At 44.1% G+C, this 23,190-nt stretch overlaps 1 protein-coding gene across 1 annotated transcript in view; it reads right to left on the bottom strand.

Moving 5' to 3' along the window:
- Positions 1–19,357, bottom strand: part of Ahr (aryl hydrocarbon receptor) — a 36,440-nt gene extending 17,083 nt beyond the window's left edge. Inside the window, exons 1-2 of the mRNA XM_005343854.3 lie at positions 18,878–19,357; positions 7,751–7,938 (exon numbers count right to left, since the gene is read on the bottom strand). Coding sequence (XP_005343911.1) covers positions 7,751–7,938; positions 18,878–18,939 — 250 coding nt within the window. The 5' untranslated portion in view covers positions 18,940–19,357. The remainder of the gene's footprint in view (positions 1–7,750; positions 7,939–18,877) is intronic.
- Positions 19,358–23,190: the final 3,833 nt, after the last annotated feature.

Below are 23,190 nucleotides of genomic sequence, written 5' to 3'. Positions count from 1 at the left end.
GGTGTGAGCTGTCCTCACGTTTGTACTTCCTGGTAAATCGTCGGCGTGTGTGTCACGCCTGGGATCGGAGGCCAAGCTGCCATTTGCCTTTGCAGAAGCTGAAAGATCTCTCTGTGAGAAGAGGCCAGGGCTTGGCCTCTGTGTATAAAAATTCCCTAAGGCCAGAGAACAGACTTCCTCAGGCCAAAAAATAGTGTAAGGTAAAGAGAGCTGACTGTTAATCAAGATGAAAAGGAAATGCCTAAATGCTTCTCACTGACACGTAGAGCAGACCACGGCCTTTTCCTCCCTTCTGGCCTGGGCATTAGCAGCTGCTGCGGCTGCTTACTTCAGTGGGAAACTCCGCTGCAAAGCCCCGGCTGTCCCCCAATGCCGAAGAGGAATCAGGGCTCCGCTACTCTGCCAAGAGTTTCCACAGAATGAACAAGTTAGGAATTTTACCGAGAAAGACCCATCGTTGAAAAGATGGGGTCAAAGCCACACCCAAACCCCACATTCCCACGAAATAAGCAGCCTAAAACCGGTAGATACAGTGCCAGACAGAAAGACCTCAAATATCATCTGGAGTCTCTTCACGTTAATTTTGTAGTCAACAAAATTCATGTGGGTGCCAGCTAGAGTCACTCGTAGGAGAAAACAACAGCTCAGCATTTAGGTGCACCCTGAATCACTGGAGCAGTGAGGAAGGACCCAAAGGGTTTGTCTCAGTAATGTACCACCTGTTGGTGGGCTTGTGTTGAGGTTAGCCATGAAGGTAACCAGACTTAGCCAGTCTTAAAGGACGATGTACAAGCTACAGAAATAAAGAACCAGAAGAGAATGTCAAAAGGAGTCAGGCATCAGAACAGCTTTACAAGGCCTTACAGAAAGTGTGGCGAGGCTAAGACAATGAGCAGGCTCTTTGCAAGGCCTAAGTCTTGGAGTTTTACATGTTGGAAGCACAATATTTGATATGCACGATGAATAAATTCCTGGGAACGGTCACTGGAGGATTCTACTCCAAACAGAGCAGAGATATTTCTGTCGTTTAGCCCCCAGTGAAGGATGAAAGCCAACACTGCATGAACACGAGTCTAGAGACAGTGTGTGCACTCCCTTCCCAAGGTCCGCCGCAAACCCCCTCTGCTGCTCCAGAAAGCTCAGGTTATGCCCACACTTTTCAATCCAGGCTAAGCTGTTTCAACCTTTCGTGACATTTTCCCATGAAGTTTTAGTCTCCTAACTATTGCCTCTTTCTAAACAGCTAGGCTCTATATTAACACTCTTTCTTTTCATGTTCATGTTGCCTAACTTAAGAAATCAATGGAAGAAAGCAATGCTTCCTACCATTTGAGTGGCTCTAATTACCGAATAATGACGCATGATCTTGGGGATAATCTATGCCCGGCACTTACAAACTATTATGACCCATTTAATTTCCCTAACAACCTTATGAGGGTAGTATTAATATGATATGGAACTAAGACACAAGGAGATGAAGAGACTTTCTCAGGGTTCCCAGACTCCAGGCTGTGAAGTCTGGGTGAAAATCCCATCATCCTGCTCATCCTACAGTTCACACACAGAGCAAACCACTTTTCACCTTAGTTTCCTTGTCTTTAAATGAGAGCAATGCTATCATTTGAGATGAATGCTGGTGAGCGTAAAATAACATGCCAGGTACTCAGAGGCAGTAAACCCTTCTCTGTGTTCACACACCCAGGGACCACTCCAGGAAACCTACAGTCGGCTACGCTGGGGCTAACATTTCCACAGCCTTAAACAGAGCACACCAATAAACATCAAGTAGGTAGAATTACTATGACGACCATATGGCACCTGACACCTTCCGGATGTTAAGGGGGACACAAATCATGTATATAATTCGATGTATATGATCCTTGAAGATGAACAGTCTTGGGATCTGTGAAAGCTTGTAGAAACGAAGCACAGCAACCAAAACTGTCACTGACCTGCTGAACTTTAACAGACATCTGGTAAACCTCCCCAGTAGTAGCTACAGATCTTCTGGGGGGACAGGAATATAACAACAGCACAAGATAAGGACAGTAAAATGCTAAAGTACATCTTCATTTGGAGGGACCTGAAGCGATTCCATAGCACAAAGAACTGGTTTTACTGAGTGGTGGAATTTCGTGTGTGAATACACACACAGTACACATCACAATCGAGTGGTCATATCCCAGCACCCATGACTCCAATCTGAATTCAATCAACATCCACCCAACTTACATTTTCAAACAGTGCTTTCCTCTTTCATGCATTATTTTAAATTGTTAAAGAAAGAAAATTCCTAGGACAAAATACTGTGTTGCAGTAAACTACATCTTCAACTTTCCTCTCAGTTTTAAATTGAAATTTAGCATGATACAGTTTGTGGGGGAAACTATATATATAAATTATATATATATATAATTTATTCTAATAGTTGCTATTAATTTAATGTATCTTATAATATTTATCATTTTCTTTATTACTTTGATTGGGAAGTAAATTCCATCCCAATATTGATGTAAACATAAAATAAACATGTATATATGTATATATAATAGAATGGTTTAAGAAAAACAATTTTTATTAATTTAAGAAGATAACCCCAACATAGTAAATATGAATAAATTTCTAAATAATATATCAAATATACCTAAATATAGAGTTTTCTATATACTTTGAGATAAAAGATACATTTTACTTTAATGTATTGTAAAGTTTATTTCTGTGTATGAAATGTATTCTTTTTAAAAACGTATATATTTATTATTTGTCTGTATGATGTTTTGCAGCATACATCTGTGTACCCCAAGCATGCCCAGCGCTCTTAGAGGCCAGAAGATGGCATCAGATCCCCTGGGACTGGAGCTCCAAGCATCTGTGAGCCATCATGTGGGCACTGGGAATCAAGCCTGGGTTGTCTGGAAGAGCAGGCAGTGCTGTCAGCTACTGAACCACCCTGCAGCCCCTGAAGTGCATCCTTTGCAGTAAGGTGGGCACTGCATCTGTGTTTGTGACAGCGGTTTGGGAAATTACTGTTTTCTCAGCAGGTCATTTTCAAAATGCAAAGGGACTTAAAGGTTAGTTCCATCCTGAATTCCAAGTGAAAACCCATTTCCAAAGGTCTAGTTACCACACATCATGTTACACGTTCAGTTCATCACACGTCATGTTACACACTCAGTTCATCACACGTCACGTTACACACTCAGTTCGTAACACATCATGTTACACACTCAGTTTGTCACATGTCACGTTAAACACTCAGTTCGTGACACGTCATGTTAACACTCAATTCGTGACAAGGCATGTTATACACTCAGTTCATCACACGTCATGTTACACACTCAGTTCATCACACGTCATGTACACACTTAGTTCATCACACGTCATGTTACACACTCACTCAGTTCATCACACGTCATGTACACACTCAGTTCATCACACGTCATATTACACACTCAGTTCATCACAAGTCATGTTACACACTGAGCTCATCACACATCATGTTACACACTCAGTTCATCACATGTCATGTTACACATTCAGTTCATCACATGTCATGTTACACACTCAGTTCATCACACATCATGTACACACTCAGTTCATCACACGCCATGTTCCACACTCAGTTCATCACACGTCATGTACACACTCAGTTCATCACACGCCATGTTACACACTCAAATCCACTCCACTGTGTGCATTAACAGTTCCCAGGCAACACGGCAAACCACATGCCTCTCTCTGAAGACCAATGACAGAATATCAGATGAGGGGACAGTTTGGAAATCCTCTCGGGTCCCATGTTTTCTAAGATGACTACAGGCTTAGCACGCACATTTACTAGTATGGACATTCCGAGATAACTCTGACAACTTCACATAGACATAAACTGCTGCACAGCATTGAAACTGACACACGGGGTGAATCCATAAACACACTGTCCATGGCTCATGCCCCCCCCCCCAAACAAGCAACAGCTCTCTTCCCTAAGCGCATCTAGACCTGAGCCAGGAGCCATTTAAAATATGGACAAGCAATGACCACCTACTCCCCTGAGAGACTGTAAAGAGCTCATCAGCCAATTCCCACCTGAGCTAAAGGGCAGCACCTCTTCAACATGGGACCTCTTAGGTGACATTAACACCGGGTCCCTAAAGGTTCCTAGGCATACAAGGGAGTTCTCCAAAATCTATTATTGTGTGAATGGGTGTATTTACATTTCCAAACTGTAAGAAGTAAGTATGGTTCCATGATAACAATTTTAATTATAGAACCTACTCACAGAGCCTAGCTTACATTCAGCATCAAGCCAAGTCAGACCTCAGAGCAGGCAAGCCTTGTTAGTGTCCACACTCAGGTGAGGACAGTGTGGTGCAGGAAGGTTGAAGGGCCTCTCAAAGACAAAAACTGGCCCACTGGGTGACATGAGCCTCCTCCATGACACAGACATGACTGGGAATCAATGGGATATTCTGTCATACGACAGTAAAATGCAGCCCACACATGTAGGGAAATTGAAGCAAGAGCAACAAGCTCACGGTGGACAACTGTAGGTTCATTAAACACTGTTTCCTCATCGTGCTCCCCTTCTTCCCTTTGGAAGCGTGATGTGTAATCTACGCCATCGTATGTTGTTTGGAATGGTGATTATAATGCCACCATATGTGATCTGCCTTTTTGTTTTAATTTTACAGGGGGTTATGGTTCAAATATGAGCTTGAGTCTCAGAAGAGACTTTGGACTTTTAAATAGTGCTGAGATTGTGAAAGACCATGGGGACTTTTGAAGTTGGACTGAATGCATTTTGGATTATGGCATGGCCACAGGCTGATGGGGTTGGGGAGCAGAACAAGAGGGTGTGAATGAGAATGGCCCCATGGGCTCATATATCTGAATGCTCAGTTCCCAGTTAGCGGAACTGTTAGGGATGGATCAGGAGGCATGGCCTTTTGGAGCAGGTGTGCCACTGAAGGTGGGCCTGTAGGTTTCAAACGCCCATACCAGGTCCTCTTGCTTTCTCTGTCTGCAACTTGTGGACCAGGTGTTAGTGCTCTGCCATGGCTCGAGAGCCATGGCTGCCTGCCTTCTGCCATGTTGATCATGGACTCACCCCTGAAACTGTAAGCAATCTCCCAGTTAAATGTCTTCTTTTATAGTTGTCTTGGTCATGTAGTTTCATCATGTAAATAGTGGTCATAAGACAATGTCTAAATGTAGACCAATATGAACAAATTACATCCTGAAAATTTCAATATTTAGTAAAAAATGTCATTCAAAATTTAAATGCCAATATTATTCTTCTTAAAAATCAATTGTTAGCTGGGAGTGGCAGTGCACACACCTTTAATCAACTCTCAGGAGGCAGAGGCAGGCAGATCTCTGAGTTTTAGAGGCCAGCCTGGTCTACGGAGTGAATTCTAGGACAGCCAGAGCTACATAGAGAAACCCTGCCCTACGAAAACTAACTAAGTAACTAAATAAATACTAATTGCTACCCCTAATGAGGTTGGCCATCAAGAACCATAGTTCTTCTGTTTGATAACCATGTAAGAGACATGATTCAGAAGAAACACCTTCTGTAAACATTGGTCAATTCCAAGACCTGGATGCAGCCACCAAAATCCTAGGCTCCAAAACTAAACTCCTACTGATCGTAGTCATTGAACTTCGTGAATAGCTTCCTTCATCAGATGTAACAGATAGCAGTTTCAAATAAACTATTTCAAACTTCACCCTACCTAGACTATGACTAAGCAGCACTAAATACTTAAGAAGTTAATTTCTGAGATGTTTCAACTAATTAGGACTGGATAAACATTAATGTTTACCTAACATTTGGCTGGGCTTTTCAGAGAGTAGTAACAGCTTAGTCACGGCTCCCAAGTTTAAGAAGATCAATTCAAGCCGTATTATTTGAGCCTGCAATAAATAGATGTATTTTCTTGGAAAAATATCTATTGTTGTAGTAAAACTTGAGTTTCCTTTTGAGCCAGATTGTATGATTACTCGTTTATATTGTTCTTTCCGCAGGAACCTACACACCCCCTGTTTGCATCCTGTTATTCATTGTGAGCTTCCCTTTACTTCGTTACACTGCTTCCTAATAGAGGGACGGTGAGACCGACAGTGGACAGACACCCTTGGGACTGTCGGGAGCGCCACATTACTCGGTTTGCTCTGTGCATGTGGGTCCTAGGCTCTGCTCTGACACACTGCGGGCCCACTGATGGTCCAGGGAAGATGGGTAGTCATTTCGGTTTTAACTGATTTTTATCCCCTCAATTTCCATCTAACTCCGTGCTCCTATACGGAACAGCTCAAGGTATTGCTCAAAGTGAATACACACCATTAACCCCCGTCACACACACACACACACACACACACACACACACACACACACACACACTACACTCTGATAGTCTTCCTGAAATTGTCTATTTGGGTTTTTACTTTCATAGGCAAAGCAAACAACTTTTAAAAACTAGCTCTGGGCACAGTGGAGGCCAAACTAAGACATGTCACAACTTTTGAAACACATTTGCTCAAATATTGATTCCTTAGTTAAAGTGACTGAACCAGCATAGGACAGGCACTCTTTAGAAGGTATCTTTTAACAAAATTTCCAGCTACATTTCATGTACACCGAAGTGTTAAACCAGCAAGATGGTTAAACACTAAGGGTGATGTAATTGATGAGGAATAATTCAAACAGGTAATGGACCTGAATGAAACCCCAACTTATGAATGAAGGGCTGAGAAAATACTTTTAATATGCCTGGGACACTACAGCATTGCTAATAAGGCAGTCTAAACACGCATGTGTGTAAAGATACATACATCTTAGAATATATATCTTAAGGATAGGAGCTATGTAGTACTTACATGGTGTCATAGTTATTCAAGTAGCTTTGGTGTCTTCCCCTTACTTTTAAACAGGGGACAATGTGTATATTTTCTCACAAATATATACACACAGACATAAACATTATTTTTTTCTACATACACACATATCAACATTCCTCATTACAAAGGCACAAGAAATGAATGACTCATGCCAATATTCCTTTCTCAGAGTCGAGAGAGGTCCCTGGCCTGCACATAAAACTGTCTAAGGGCAGAGGTGCCGCCCACGTCAGGGAGGAGTTAAGGGCGTCTGGTGTGGCAGAGCACGGTGTGTGAGCAAACACCAAGGGTCAGGATACAGAGCCGCAGCTCAAGCTCAGGTTAGGCAGCAGTGGATCCTAAGCATTCCCAGCCTTTCTTCCCTCTCTCACTGAACCTGCAGATGAGCTGACTCCCAGTAAGCCCCAGAACCCTTCTGTCTCTGTCCCCACCATGCTAGGGATATAGGCAATTCCAAGCTTCTAGGTGGGCACTGGAGATCTGAACTCAGATCTTCATGTCTGCACAGCAAATCCTCTTTTATCCACTAAGTCACTGCCCAGCCCCAATCACGGTCTTCAAGTATCTTGTTATTTCTTTGTAAAAATGAAACCTGAGCATAACTCCTAAAAACATGACTTTCAAAGGATGATACGGCCTACCATTCAAACGGCTATATTTGCCTGGTTGAATGAGACAGGAGGGCTAATTTGACCATAGTTACAAATTTAGCTTTGTCACTTAACTATTGTTTATGACACAAACCATTTTCACCCATCAATAGTTTTTATAGTCATCAACATTAAGAGAAGCATACTTAACGTTAGTATTTTAAAAGCCATTGCTGGGAGGGTCAACCCTGGTATCTTACCATCAAAGAAGCTCTTGGCCCTCAGGTAGCTAACACTGAGCCGGAGGACGGAGAGTTTGTCGAGCTTATTAATAACGTCTTGTGGGAAGGGCAGCAGGCTGGCCAGGCGGTCCAACTCTGTGTTCAGTCGGTCTCTGTGTCGCTTAGAAGGATTGGATTTGATTCCTTCAGCAGGGACAGGCTTTACTCTGAAAAAGAAAGCGTCAAAGAGCCTTTAGAAAACACACAGCAAAAATGTCAAGTTACATTCCAACATCTCCTCAGACAGCGCTCTAACAGAACAAACTTTAAAGATCGACTTCAAGCTTGCACGGGTCTTGCCCACATCTCCCTTTGATAGCTTAGTAACAGGGAACGGGGACACCCTTCACTGGTGTGTCATTAAAAGCTCACCAACTCATCATGGGAAAATGTTAAATATGTCTTACAAAAGCGCTTACTCACTTCACATATATGCAGTGTAGTAGTCGCCAGTGAGCAAGGCTACTAGGCTTTATTTTCCCCTTGAAAACAATCGTTAGCCATGGCCAAAGCAACCGGAAGTTCTTTACTGTGGCGAACTGAAATCACACTTTTGTTCTCTTCCAGGGATGCAGCCCTCTGTTGCTTCTGAGGATGGCAGAGAAGCCAGAAGCAGAAGGACCAGTGGCTTCCTGTACACATCCCACTCCAAACGGTTTCCCCCATCCTTCTGGAACCTGAAGATGCTCCACCTCTACGTAATATGGTCCTTAAACACAGACAGGAATAAATCCAAATGCAGGTATTCATATTTGCTGCATGTCAAATGCTAGAGGCAATTGCTACTCTCATCCTGGGCTAAGCCTACATAATGATTAGGTTTTATGGTTTGCATCTCAATTAAAAGGCAGAGGAGACCCTGACCATGTAGTGTGATGTTCCTTTGAGAGAAAAACAAAACAAAACACAAAGAAACAAAGAAAAAAAAAAGATATGGGTAGAAGATGAACCTAGGTTTACAGAAAGGTCTTATCCGAGATTTCAAAGTGAAAATCAACAACTTAAAGTCAGTTGATAGATCAGCAGACACCATGTGAAAACAGAGATGACATTAAATGACAGGCGAGACGACCCGGTGGGAAGATGTACCCGCCACCAAGGCTGCTGAACAGAGTTCAAGTTCCAGGATCCGCATCGAGGAAAAAGATAATGGACTCCCCTATGCTGTCCTGATATCCACAAGCATGCCATGGTCTGACTGCGCATTCATGCATGCACACATACACACAGACTCAAACACACACTTATATACACTCACATACACACACGCATGCACACACAAACAGACTCATACGTACTCAGAGACACACACACTTATATACACTCACATACTCACACACAAACACACACTTATATACACTCACATACACACACACGCACACACAAACAGACTCATACGTACTCAGAGACACACACTTATATACACTCACATACTCACACACAAACACACACATTTTAAGAAGAAATTAAATGAAATTGGAAAAGCAAATAAAATTTTAGATCACATCTCTACACCTTGGCAAGAGCTCCGCACAGCGAAGCCCCTGACGACATAACAATGAGGTCACAGGGTCGTGCAGAGCAGAAACTGACTGGGTAGAGCGGCACTAATCTGACTGAAAAAGCATTTCTAGGCAATTTATATCTTCAATGACTCAAATGGAGAAAAAAATATTTCAAATAGAAAATGGATGAAAATTCAGAATTTTACTAAGCTTTTATATTTCTCTAGAAAATAACTTCTTCAACAACATGGCTTTCTATATTAGAATTCATACTATTTCTGTAAAAAAAGAGTAAAGAGGTATAGAGATTAAAAATCAATACTTTCTTTAAGGCGTCCTTATTAAACAGAAATTGGTAAACTGTTTCCCTATTTATTTCTCCCAGTAATATGCATATAATAAAATTTAAGTCACAGCTAATAATCATATTTCTCAATTAACCAATCCAATTTCAATCTTCATTTATAATGTGTATCTACCTCATTCTGTAAGTCTCTCTGGTGGTTAATTAAAGATGTCACAATTACTAATTTAGATATGTCGTATCCTGGACTGTCCATAAAGATGTTATTGTACTATATCAAAAAACGATTTAGGAGCTCCATAAAATGAAGAGCTGCTTTAGAAGAGACATTCACATCTAAATGACATCTGACCCGGACCCTGGGTAAGGACGGAGTGGGGTCTGGAGCAAGGAGGTGAGAAGGAGGAAAATGTGTGAGGGGGAAAACGGCAGAGGCCACATTGCTTCAAGAAACACCGAATGCCTGCCCTGTACGGATGCAGAGCCCTTAGATGTGAAACTGGCACACGAACCCTTTCATTCTGGTGTTGTCACGGGGGGACAGGGAACTAAACCAGTGCCCGCACAGTGTGTACATCTGTTGTGAAGCAGCCTACAGCAAGGTTAAGGAAGGATTGGTGGATGTGCCGACGGTGACGGACGGACAGATGGACGGGGGAAGTCTGTCTGAGGTTTCGGTACTGACGTGTACAAGATAAAGGAGGGCCTGGTGCAGCTGAAAACGGAGGAGGAAGAAGCAAGTCTCCTCAGAGCCATGGCAGATAACTGGATCCTGACAACTGAAGCTATCATAAGCTCTGAGCTGGGGTCTACCCTAGGAGTTCTGCGTTTTGCCAAGCTGCCCTTGGTCATGGAGAATACGGACAGCAGTTCAGGGCTCACTCGAGTCCCAATTCTGTCATAAGAAACTTCTTTCTGAAACACAGATCCAAAGGAGCTTCTCTGATATAACTTTTAGTTAGCCCTGGGCTCCCTGGCTAACAGAGAACCCTTCGTGACTGTTCTGCCTTGTATCTACCACTTTGGCTTTGCTTTATCTGGCCAAAGTCTTCTTACACCATTGTACTCCAGGGCTAAGAAGTCCCTTCCAGCTATCAACATGTACTTTGGTGCCTTCATGCAACTCCTTGCTCTGACTCACTCCCTTCAAGTCTACAATGAAGCCTTTTAAAAACCCTTTTTATGACCTGCCTTGTAACAGATTGCTACCCTGTCCCATGTCTTCTGAATCTTACCCCGAATCATCATGCAACCTTGCTAAGGGATGAACCATACAAATAACTGCACGTGAAAGTCTTTACTCGATCTGGCCATCCATGCGAGATGGCTTTGCAGTACCAGCCAGGAAACAATTGGGAGAATCATATAAACAAACACGAGATCCCTAAGACGACACAGAGAAGTAACAATGATCGAGAGCCACAGGCCATGTAGTGCTTCTTGGGATGGCTCCTTGCAGGATTTAACTCTGCACTAGATTCTGAGACTGTTACTTTCCACAAGTCAAAAGCATACACCATTTAATACATTGCCATGGACCTTATGCAATGTTTAGCATGGGACCAAATTCACAAAATTGTGAAATAAAGTTGGACTTCAATTAAGCAATAAAGAACCTGTAAGCTTGGATTAAGGAGAAATGGAGTTCAGATTCCTGAAAGAAAGACTTTAGGATGCTGATGGGGCAAAGACACAATTCATGATTTGTTTAAAGATTAACCTCAAGACTCCTGTTCCCACCTGTCGACCACAAGCTCCAGCTGGACGCAGGCAGGCAAGCTTGTTTGAGAAGTCCAGCTCACTGTAGCGGGTGCTGAGTTTTAATGGCAGGCTGTCTACAGTCTCCAAGGACCCACCAGGCTAATCTACATCTGCTCGGCTCATCATTTGTACTTGAAGCAACGTGGGGGAAAAGGGAACAATTCGAGTCAATCATAAATTCATGTTATTGTAGGTGCTTGGCAATGCAAACTATGATTTCAGCCATCCCAGACAATTACAGTCATGTCTTCTAACAACAGACACCATTGTATCTCCCAAGCTCACTCACTTAGCTTTTTTCTCTGCAACGTAATCATCTATTCCCACGCCTTCAGTATTTGCATATCTCTAAGTCTCCTCCTGTGCTTGAATGTCCTCATTCATACCTCATGGAACCTGGGCTCCCCTTCTTATTATCTTGTGGGATGCTACTCTCTACCCAAGAAATCTGAAGGAGTTCCTAACAAAGCCTCTACTACACCAGCTACACGCAGCTCTTTCTTTCTCTCACTAGCATGATTATGATAAAGGTCAGACAATAACAAACACTGCCCATAACACCAAGAGATCCACAACATCCGGGCACAAATCCTCTTCAACCATTGAGCTGTGCAATTACAGCAGAAGTATTTCCATACTGAGAGAGCCTTTAGGCAAAAATATTACTTAGGAAACTACTATCAAACAAGCATTTGGCTTTAGGGTTTGTAATGTTTACTGATTTCCACGGTCAAGCCTTTACATACTGGTCACGACTGATGCTCAAATTCCTACTTCCTTCACCTTTCTTGAAGGTTGTATTCAGTTTATCCTCTCACAGGGACTAAGATTCGCTATGCTGTTACTGCCGTTACTTCTATGGCCTTAGTACAGAACCACGATACTCTCTTTTTGATTGGATTTTAAGGCCTGCTCCCTGAGATGGAGCCCATAGCTGACACTGTCAGTGAACACAAGGGCCTGTGGCTAGATGAGCTATGGGGCCTAGGGGAAAACCTACTACCATTATTCTGTTAAATGGACACAGCAATAAAATGACTCCTAATGACTTACTGCCACACCCATAGATTAGAGCATTGCTCAGCTCTCCTGACAGAAGCTCCTTGTTTCGCTGGCTAGCCATCAGCAGGCACCCACAACTGGCAAAAGCGTAGAAGATAAAGAAAAAGAGGATTAAAAAGTGTGCTCAACCCTAATTCAGAGGTTTGTACCACACCCTTCCTCACAATGCCCAGGGATCTACATGGAAGAAGGGGGACAAATATTCTGAGAGCCAAAGAGGGTGGGTGACATCAGGGCAGAGGACATATCAACCCCACAGGACCTGTAACAACACACAAGGCCTACAAATGTTCCAGCCAGCCACAACCCACCAGGGAGGAGAGCAGGTTAGCCTGAAGCTCCCACATCCAGCTGAGAAGCGATTGTTACCTGATTGCTACTTAGAAAGCAAAAGCAAATTTTCTACCATGGAGGGACACACACCCAGGAGTAGCTGCCCCCCCAAACCCCTCCCAAATAGAGTAGATGGATTTTAAGGTCTATGTACAATGGTGATGAGCGCACTCGGGTGGGTAGGGAGGTGGGAGGAACTGGGGGAAGTTGGGGAGGGGATGAATATGGTCAAAATACATTGTATCAAATTCTCAGAGAAAAACATAGTTTTAAAATGTGGAAAGAAAGTGAAGAAGATACCTGACTCTGGCCCTCATGTGCACACGTGTATGTGCATGCACACACACACACACACACACACACACACACACACACACACACACACACACACACACACAGTAGGTAGGTAGTGTTCAGAATGAAGAGAACACTCTCAACCCTCAACCCCATGCGTTCTTCCATCTGTTCCCCAGCTCCAATGTACGGCGTTCTCTGAACGAGAATTTCACATGTGAGCTATTATAAAGTATGTGCTTAATTTAAAATGAAAGGGGTGCTACATGGCATAAAGATGAATTTCATCACCAGGCTGGTTCAGCTTGATATTTTATTTCCCTATATGAGACCAAAGGCATCCACAGACCTTCTACCTGGAAGTCACACTGAGTCAGAATTCTCTTGTCACTGTCCTGTTCCTGCTTTCTAGTTCTGATGGATTCTTTACTTTCTGGATGGCTTTAGTTAAGGAGATATTTATGTAAACAGCAGGAGCTCACACAAGAAACACATACCAAGAAAAAGAAAAAAAAAAGGAAAATGAAATACGTCCTAGGAATGGTGAATCTGCAGGTGACCCTGAGCATAGGAGGGATGCTGTCTCTTCCTCTTTCTTAAGCATGTGCACAGTCTTTCTTAGCATTGCCCCTCGAGCACACATAACAGATCCAACATAGCACAGTCATCAAGGTAAGGCCAGGATAATGTTAAGTGTTGATCAACCGGTAACTTGGGAAACTTCAAGCAGTTGCTATGTGGGAGGCTCCGGTCCCCGCAAAGACAACTGTGACAGGAGCAGACAGACTTTACAGCAAGGCAAGCAAGGATGCTGCATTGCTTAGAGAAGTGGGTCGGTTAGCAGGGATGCTCAAGAGTCCATAAAGATGCAGGCCTCTAAACCAGGTGTTAAATCTAAGCAAGACATTCGGGACTCATGATGGCAGGATACAACACTTTCTGCAACTACCATTCTCTTTCATAAACAAAGACAAAAGGGGGGGGCAAAGGCAGAAATTCTGTCTCTCATAAACCTAAGACCACAGATGGAAAAGAATATGATGGTGGGAGATGGTAAGAACTACCGATGTATACCAGGAAAATGCAATCACAGGACATTACTTATCTCAGCAACAGAGGATTTTTACACAGTCAAAAACATGAAGCATACATAACCCAAAACTCGGAGGCTAGGGAGAAGTGAGAAAAATGCCAGAGAGATGGGATGCTAAAGTCCTTAAGGGAGGCATCAAAGACAATGCCCACCGCACTGAATGTCAGGCACCACTGCATGTGTGTTACTGACTTTTTAAATGTGTATGCATGTTAGAGAGATCTAATTCACAACAAGAGAAAGAACACAGTAAGAAGTTGAAAAGTCAGTTAATACAGGGAGGAGACAATCCAAAACCCACACCCTATACTGATCCCACCACTGCACATGAGCCCAGTTCCAACACACAAGCTCAACCACCTCCTCCATTTGCCTGTCAAACTGGCCATATTTTTAAGTGAAATACACAGATAGAGGCATGTTTCATAGACAACCAATGGGGATGTAATTCACAAGAAATCCTATAATAAAGTTTGTCACTATATCTGAGTGTAACACTTGGTTCAACCTTAGAAGTAGATGCCCACCTTTGTGACCCCAATTTCTACCTGGAGAGGTTTGTCCTATGGAAATCACACAGTTGTACGGGAATTTACAAATGTCCAGGGTGCTCTCTAAAACACCAGTTAAATTACTGAAATGTTAGAAATGACTAGATGTCCCCTAGAAAGGAAAATACGGAAGCTACTCAATAAAACACCACACAGCTATTAAGAATGCTTCACAGGGAGACATATGTCACTGTGCAGGAAGCTGGGGAAGGGTCTAGGAAGAAAGGACAAGAACACAAGGCAGGAGCTGAGCAAGAACAGATCAAGACCTCAGATGGCAAGTGGGGTTTCTCTGCCTCGGTGTTTACAAAAAGATGCGGTAGGCAAGGAGCAATCCCCAGGACAGAGGCTGTCACGCCCACCGATTAACCTTCACCTAGGCCATCCTGCCTGTTGGTAAGAACATCACGTTTTGGAGCCAAAAACTAGAGATTCAATACCCAAAGCCTGGTTTTTCACACACTCCATGAACCAACTTTGAATGAGAAATAATAACATCATCCCACAGTTGTACTGTGAAAGTGAAACTAAACTGGAGGGAAATCCTGTGTTCAATGCTCCTATCAGCACATATTAAGAAAAAAAAAACAGCATTTTTCTCATTTTTCTGTTACTTTACACTGCTAAGCCAAATGAATTAAGTTCAGGGGTTTGAAATCAGGAGAGGGCCGTGGAGATTTGCACAGTGCCCACTTCTACGTCACGGTGTTAACTAACAGAGGACACCACCTGTACTGAGCACACTGGCCGGGAAGGGAAGAGACAGCCATGTCTGTAAGGGCCACCTCAGGCCTGCCACGCATAGCTAGGAGGACGTAGGTAGACAGCAGGCCTTCGCTCAGGTCTTAGGCAGCCTTCCGCTTTACCAGACTTTCTGTTTTCTAGTCCAGTTGTAAGACAGCAGGAGACTGTCCTAACATTCTTAAACACCTAGAGCGGGAAAGGGAGCGAGAAGGAACATGGGGCAGGGTGGGGAGTGGAGACAGCCTGGGATGAGTTGCAGGAGGGGAAAAAATTAACACAGACAAACAAACAACAACAAACCAGTGACCTGATTACCAGCAGTGAGAAACTAGGCCTCGTCCAATAGTCTGGATCTGAGGTTTCTTCTGCTCTGTTTGATGTGAGCCCTCGTGTTTGGACCCATCCACAGGTTAGTTAACATGAGGCGTATCTATCTGCAGCCTCAACAAAGACGCTCTCTCAATAATGCTATCTGAGAGAAAGCAATGAAGGAAAAGATGAAGTGTCCGGAAGGACCTAGAATTCTAGGTGCTCTCTAGAAGAGGACCCCATACCACAGCTCTGTGGAAAACTTGGCACTACATAATCTAACTAAACTTTTAGTAAGGTTTGTTGTACAGGTGAGGCTCGCAGGGTTTTAACAGAATGAGGGGAACACCAATAAGGTAAAAAGCTGCTTGCACTGGTTTCCTCAGCAGCTCACGTGACTCCTGAACGCTACTGTCCCGACAGCCACGAAGCTGTCTCATCTTCAAATGCAGATGTTACTGAACATCTGTTGTTTGCTGACATGCTTTACTAACTTTCTAGGAACATGATCAGATGAAATAGCAGAAACACCATTTCTGTCTTTCAAAAGCTTCAACAACGTATTAAATTTATCAGTGGCAGAGTAATCATCGGGCGGTAGGCTTTCCAGCCCTCTTCATGCGACGAAATGTTCTTTCCCAAGGAGAATAAGCAAGAACAGGATGAGTGAAAACATTTGCTCACTTTCTGGGGCAAACTTACTAAGTGTGGAGCAACTAGCTAAGAAATGTAGCAGAAGATTCTACTCCTGGAGGCTGTCTTTGAAATTCTGTCCTTGAAGATGAGGATAAAGACTGCTTCAGAGTCTTTAATTTCCTAACTTTCATTGCACCAAAGAGGAAGGAAACAGCTATTCACAGTCAACTGTATACAGGACACTGGTCTGGGATGAAACTCAGTTCCTACTAAAGATGACTGTCATGGTGAGACCAGCCACTAGAGGGCGCTAATTCTGCCTCCCTATCCTGACTTGAATGTGCTTCAGGTTCAAATCATGTTGCCTATTTAAGTCCAAATTCTCAGAGAACTGTATATTTAAGTGGGCATTTTGTTAAAACCGTAAAATAATGGTGCATATGCTCTTGGAGTAAAATAAAATGGCTATCCGGTAAAGGGTCTATGTTAAACAAAATGAGAAAGCATGGTCAACCCAAAGATGTGTCTTTCCTGAATTTGCGGTATTTGGGGCCTCCCTGCACACAACCTCTTCTTTTAACTCAAGGATTCATATTAAAATTTAATAACCTAATTTTTAAGAGTGAACTTAGATTTGGTGCCTTATAAAGTTAGCTATTTTCCACTCAGGGGAAAAACGTGAGAACTTTCACTAGGTGATCTAAGTGCCAACACTGAGCTCTTGTGCAGAGCAGGCTGGTGACCTTTAAAACACTTGAAAGGTTACAGCCGACCCACAGTGTTCAGTCAAGATCTGATGAGCTGCAGCTAGGAACCAAACAAAACCAAACACAAGTCAGCGGGGACAAGAGTTTAGTTATAAGAAATTATCAAACGCAAGTATATTACAGAAGTGAGGGAGTAATAAAAATACTGAGACAACATAATAAAAGCTGTGTCTTAAAGGGAAGTGTTGTAATGTTAAAAAGGAAGCTCGCTCTATTAACTAGAAACAAAAAAACATTAAGAGTTATAACGAATGAAAACCAAGCCCCTGAGCTTCCCAGAGAAAGCATGTTTTGTCCTTAGGTGACACCGTGGAAACAGGTGACTTAAATACTCGCACGGCGTTTCAGATCTCTTTGCCCATGGACATAAAATCTGAGGTACACCCATTTCACCTCACACTGAGATAGTATTGCTAGTAATGAAAACAGAGAACAGGCACTCGAAAGCCTCTCAGACTTTAACCATCGGGAACAAAGTCAGACAGAGCAAACACGTTTTAATAAAGAAAACCGTTCTACAAAACAGCAAACAGCAGAGGCCCAGGAGCCAGGGTCCTCAGAATGGCCCGGCAGGAAACCGCTGAGTCGGCGGTATTTGAGGACGATACGCTGTATGGTAAAACTTTCAGATTCTGGTAGGACTACTTACACACAAACATCTTCTCTCAATGCTAATTTAAAAGTCGAGATATGAGGAACTAGGAAAGCTGAAATTGGTAAAGGAGATTAAAATTCACGAATAACCAAACTTTTTTTTTAACCAAACTTTTAAGCGAGTAACCAGTGGTAAGCGTAGTATAAATCTTAAAATGTTATTTTTCTGGTTTGCTAGTATGATAGCTAAGTCAAATTTTAAGCAAAATGCACACTACTGATTGTCTGAAAGTGTCCCTAAAACTATTTATTTAAAAAAAAAAACAACAACAACTGGGCAATGGTAACTTGTAGAAACACCAAGATAATTATGAGTGAATGCATCAATACTGTCAACTCCTACATGGAAACCTGTCTCAAGTATGGATATCTTTCTCTGGGGAAAAGGATTTAAAAGCATTTCCCATCTCACGCAGAAGACTGCAATCACCCTGTTTAAACTGGGAAATGAATTAATTACAGGTAGATACTGAGAATAATTTATAAGTCCAGTTCTTTTTCTTCTTCCTTTTTTTCTTTTTGATCTTATAGGCCCTAAAACTACTCCAAAAGGAAGTGCACAGCTTCGCCAAAGGGTGGCTAAGAAGGCCACCAAGCCACGGGGCACCTGTCCACTGCCCACTCCAACCTGCTACCGACTGTGCTCCTATACTGAGCCCTGCAAACCTGCTGCCTTGCAAGTAAACGAGACAGCGGAACAGAAAGCTAGCTGCTGCGAACAGAAAGGAATGCCTTCAGAGGCCAGGACCCCCTCTTTCAAGCCTGCACGTGTTTAGTTAGCGCTTCCCAGCACCTCACCTCCGCGAGCTGCCTGCCGAGGACCCTACACGTCCTCTAAAGCTCACCAAGGTGGCGATCTGGAGTGGAGGAGGATTTCAGGACAGGCTTAACAAATAGCTAAATAATCCAGAGCGGCACTAGGTAGGTCAGAGCTGTCAACGAATCGGGGCCAGCCAAGGTCGCCGAGCTGCGAGGGTGCGGTGCCCGGTGAGGGGATGGATTTTTAAAAGCATCGACCGGACCCGGTTCCCGGTCGGCAGCCCGCGTGGAGACCTCCCGCCCCCGCAGAGAGCCCGGGCCCGCCGTCACTCACGTTTTCTGCACCGGCTTGCGCCGCTTGCGGCTGGCATAGGTGATGTTGGCGCCGCTGCTCATGGTGCCCGCGCCCTGCCCGCTCCACCTGCGTCCCGGAGGCGGCGCCCGGCCCGCGCTGCGCCCAGGTGAGCCGCCACCGCCGAGGGCGGGACCGACCGCGACGCGCAGGTGCGGGCGACGACGGAGGGGACGCGGGGCTGCCGGGGTGGCCGCGGAGGAGGAGCCCACACGCTCGCCCGCTCGCCCGCCCGCCGCGCCCCGTGCCGGGACCCCGGAGGCTCCGCGGTGCCCTGGGGCTTCCCGGCTCCCGCCGTGTGCCGCCGCTCAGGGGCCGGCTCCGCTGCCACCTCCCCTCGGAGTCCGTCCGTCTGTCCGTCCACCCGTCCGTCCGCGCGCTCGCCCCGGGCCGAGCCTCTCCAGAGCACGCGCCGGGCACCGAGCGTCGAGGGGACCGCACACACGCGCTGCCACCCGCCTCCGACCGGCTCCTCCGCAGCCGCGACCCCGCGCAGCCCGGCCACGCCCCTTGGCCCCGCCCCATCTGCTCGGCCCCGCCCCTCGCGGCTCCAAGGGGGGCTCCACCCCTCTTCCCAGCGCGTGATGACGCAGCACGTAGTGACTCCCTGTCTTAGCCCTCTTCCAGAGGTTCGGGCTTGGGAGGTGTTCACCCTGTACCTGTTTTCCAGCCTAGGAGGGGTGTGAGGCCAGATTATGCCCAGGCAAATTCCTTGCAGCCAGACATCAAGATGGACTAGGCCAAGAGCTTAGCTCCTCCTAGAGTTGAGTCACCTCATTTTTGGCAAACAATTACAGCGAGCTGGGAGATAAATACTGCAGCTAGGGAGAGGGGAAGGCTTCAGAAATGCCCTACAAAGCCGAGGCTTCTAAGCTAAGCATTTTACAGTTCTTCCCTCCCACTTTTACTGTAGCTCCACAGTCGACCATAAAATACTTTTCCTCGAAAGTAGCCTAGGAGTGTTGAGGCATTGCAGGCTGGGTACTGGGTCTGGTGTGGTCAGAGTGGAGCTTTTGTTGGTAGTCTGGTAGAGCCGGGGAGAAAAACTGGAATGGATATTTGGGAATTCTAGGAGCAAATCACAAAGCCTTGATGAAGAACTTGGGTTTCAATCTGTAGGCAATGGAAGGCTTTTAAAGGTTTCCTTCGGAAGTTGGTGTTCCCTCTGCCTTGGGAAAGTCACAGTGGGAAACAGTGAGAACTCTGACTGGAGAGCGGAATGGATGAAGAAAGAGTCCTTGGGAAACTGATGAGGTGATCCAGGTGCAAGTCCAATGACAGCACTGGGGATGGGGAAGAAGAGAGGACTGAGGGGAGAGAGCGGGTAGCCTCAAGAGAGCAGAGGCAGAGCAGTGCATTTTGGGAGTCGGGGGTGATGGTGGCAATGATTTTGATTTGTTTTATACATTTGGAAGAGATATTAGAAGAAAGGATACATGACAGCAAAGGAAAAGGATATATCCAGAAAACTAAGAGCCCCAAATGGTGGCGAGGTCGTGGAGAAAGAGGAACCCTTAATTACTGTGGGTGGTTGTGTAAACTGGTCCGGCCACTGTGGAACTCTGTATGGAGTTTCTCGACAAGTTAAAGACAGAGCTACCTTATGACCAGCTGTACTACTTCTGTGTGCACACCCGAAGGACTCTCGGTCATGACAGCTTAAGAAGTGGACCTAGGTTACTTGCACATCAAGATGTGGAGTTTTAGTGGACCATAAAGGAACATGAAATCACGCCATTTGCAGGGAAATGAATGGAACTTGGAATTGCTATGTGAAGCACGGTGGACACAGGACAAATACCTTATGTTCTCTCTCTTGTAGGTCCTAAGAGTTTGATTTGTATACATGAGACTAGGAAGGAGAACGTGAGAAAGGAAAGGGAGCTCTTTTGGACGTGAGAAGAGAAAATAAGAGGATAAGAGAATACAATGACTTGAAACAGAGCAGGGAATCCTGGGGAACGGGAGGGGCAGCAGGCACAGGGCAAGGAGTTGGGGGAGGCAACAGAGTCAGAGTTTGAAGATGCACACATTTTATTAAGCCCTTTGATTTGCATGCTAATATTAGGAACAAACTTAAAAGTTAAAAATAATAACTTTCTCAGCTATGTTTCTGGCTGAGTACTAACGGCAGACAATACCAGAGAGAAATTATCACCTGGCTTCATGCTTCCTAGGTTTGGAATATAGCTAAGGCATCTGAGGAAAGATGTTGAGTGTACCAGCTCAAGAAGGACAAGCTGGAGCCGTATTTTAGAGATCATTTGCTGGTGGACACAGAAGAGAACAGGGCGATGCCATGTGGTCCTGCGAAAGAACTGCAGGACTGACCACTGAAAACTCCAGAGCCCCACATGGGAGAGCTGGGTCCACTGGTGGAGGCGAAGGTGAAAATAGCCCTCTAATGTCAACTACTCAGAAGCCTGAGACAAGAGAACCAAGATTCAGAGGCTAGTCTGAACTAAATTGGGAGGTCCCGTTATTAATTATTAATTAAAAATAATATGGGGTTGATTTTATAGGGGATAAAGGTGCTACGTCTTCAGAAAAGAGGAACAGAAGTTGACTCTGTAAGAAAGACAAAGAGCAATAAGGAGCGGTAGATATTAGTAGGAGAACCCGGAACGTGTCAAAGCAGAAACAAGGTCAGGGCTGCAATGGACATGATAAGAGCCAAAGCAATGCTTCAGGGACGTTGTTTTTCAAAGTCTCCATAGCTTCCCATGGGGACCAGGGACTTTGTGGCTCACACCTATACTCCCAGCACTTGGTGTGCTGAGGCAGGACAGTGGCTAGAAGTTCAAGGCCAGTCTAAGCAACAGAGTATGCTTTTTATCTTAAAGAGGAGGGGAGCAAAAAAAAAGAAATGCAGAATTTCCGAGTGCTCCGGTATCCATACTGAGCCAGACTCTGACTTAATAAGGTCTTGCGGGTGATCCAGCTCTTTGAGATTGAGTGCTGTGTCGTAGGTGGAGGGAGAGGGGACATACCAATGAGACAGAGTCCACTGATAAAGGTCACAGTGAAAATACAATAGGCAGGGAAGTTTAGCCTGAGCTGGAGAGAAATGGGTATGCCCCTGGTTGGTGGTTTTTGTTTTAATTTAATTTTAGAAAAGCATGCTTTAAAAGTGATCTGGGAAATGGCAACAGGAAGGTGGGCATCAACGCTGTGTCCCTCATACATATCCCTCCCAAATAATCCAGAAAGAGAAAGAAAGAAAGAAAGAAAGGAAGAAAGAAAGAAAGAAAGAAAGAAAGAAAGAAAGAAAGAAAGAAAGAAAGAAAGAAAGAAAGACTACTTCTGGAGAAGACTATTTACATTGATCAACAAATCAAGGGCAAAACCCAAAATCTTTTCTTCCATTCCTTCATCCACGTAGATGGATCGCACAGTCATTCTATGTCAACATGCTTTAACTGGAAAAGAACAATTTTCACTTTGCATAGCAACCTAAAGTGTAAAACACACACAAAACAGTCCACTGTCTGCATCAGTCATCGCTCCTCTACAGGAAGGGGTTGTACTAGACTCTTAGTGGGTTTTTCGTTTGTTTTTAAAGTCATTTTTTAAATGGTGGTTAGTCCTATCTTACTTTCTGTGTTTGACTAAAACATTATACAGGAGTCATATCGTGCTATGTTCTCATATTCAGTCTTAGGTAATAAATTTTTGTATAGCCAAGATTAACGGTCTAATGTTCACAATCAAATTTCAGGAATTCATTTCATTTCAGTAATGACAGTATAAAGTTCCCTTAATAATCAGTGTGCTGATAAAGCCAGTCTTTCCTGTGAGGTAGTAAAAACAACAACATAACACAGCTGATACTTTCTAGCCAGCAATGCTTCTAAGTACCACTGCAGAACATGGCTCTCAAATTGTCATGTGTGGCCCCTCACAAAGATACTTTGTTTTCTATCATCTAGAAACATGTTTTTTTCTTTTTCTTGCAATAATTTGTGATAATTTACACCCAACTACATTATCAAGTATGATAATAGCACATTTTAGGAGTATTATAAATATAGTTCTTCTATAAGGAAGGAAAATAACTAAAATAATCTAAACCAATTCTGTCCCAATGCTTGTATCCATTCATGTTACTAATATATTTAATTTCTGCAAGAAATCAGACACTGTGTAATACACTAGCGATAACGGATTCCCTAATAGAACGGATTCCCTAATAGACCCTACCTTGTCATAGAAGAAAGAACAGTTAATCAAGTGGTCGTGTACGTAAGTGTGTAGCTGCATTCATGATGCATGCTCTCAGGAATACTATGGGATGT

This window comes from Microtus ochrogaster, chromosome 1 (genome assembly GCF_000317375.1).
Source record: "Microtus ochrogaster isolate Prairie Vole_2 chromosome 1, MicOch1.0, whole genome shotgun sequence".
NCBI lineage: Eukaryota > Metazoa > Chordata > Mammalia > Rodentia > Cricetidae > Microtus > Microtus ochrogaster.
Note: the sequence above shows the minus strand (reverse complement) of the source record. Positions and strands in the feature narration are given on the sequence as shown.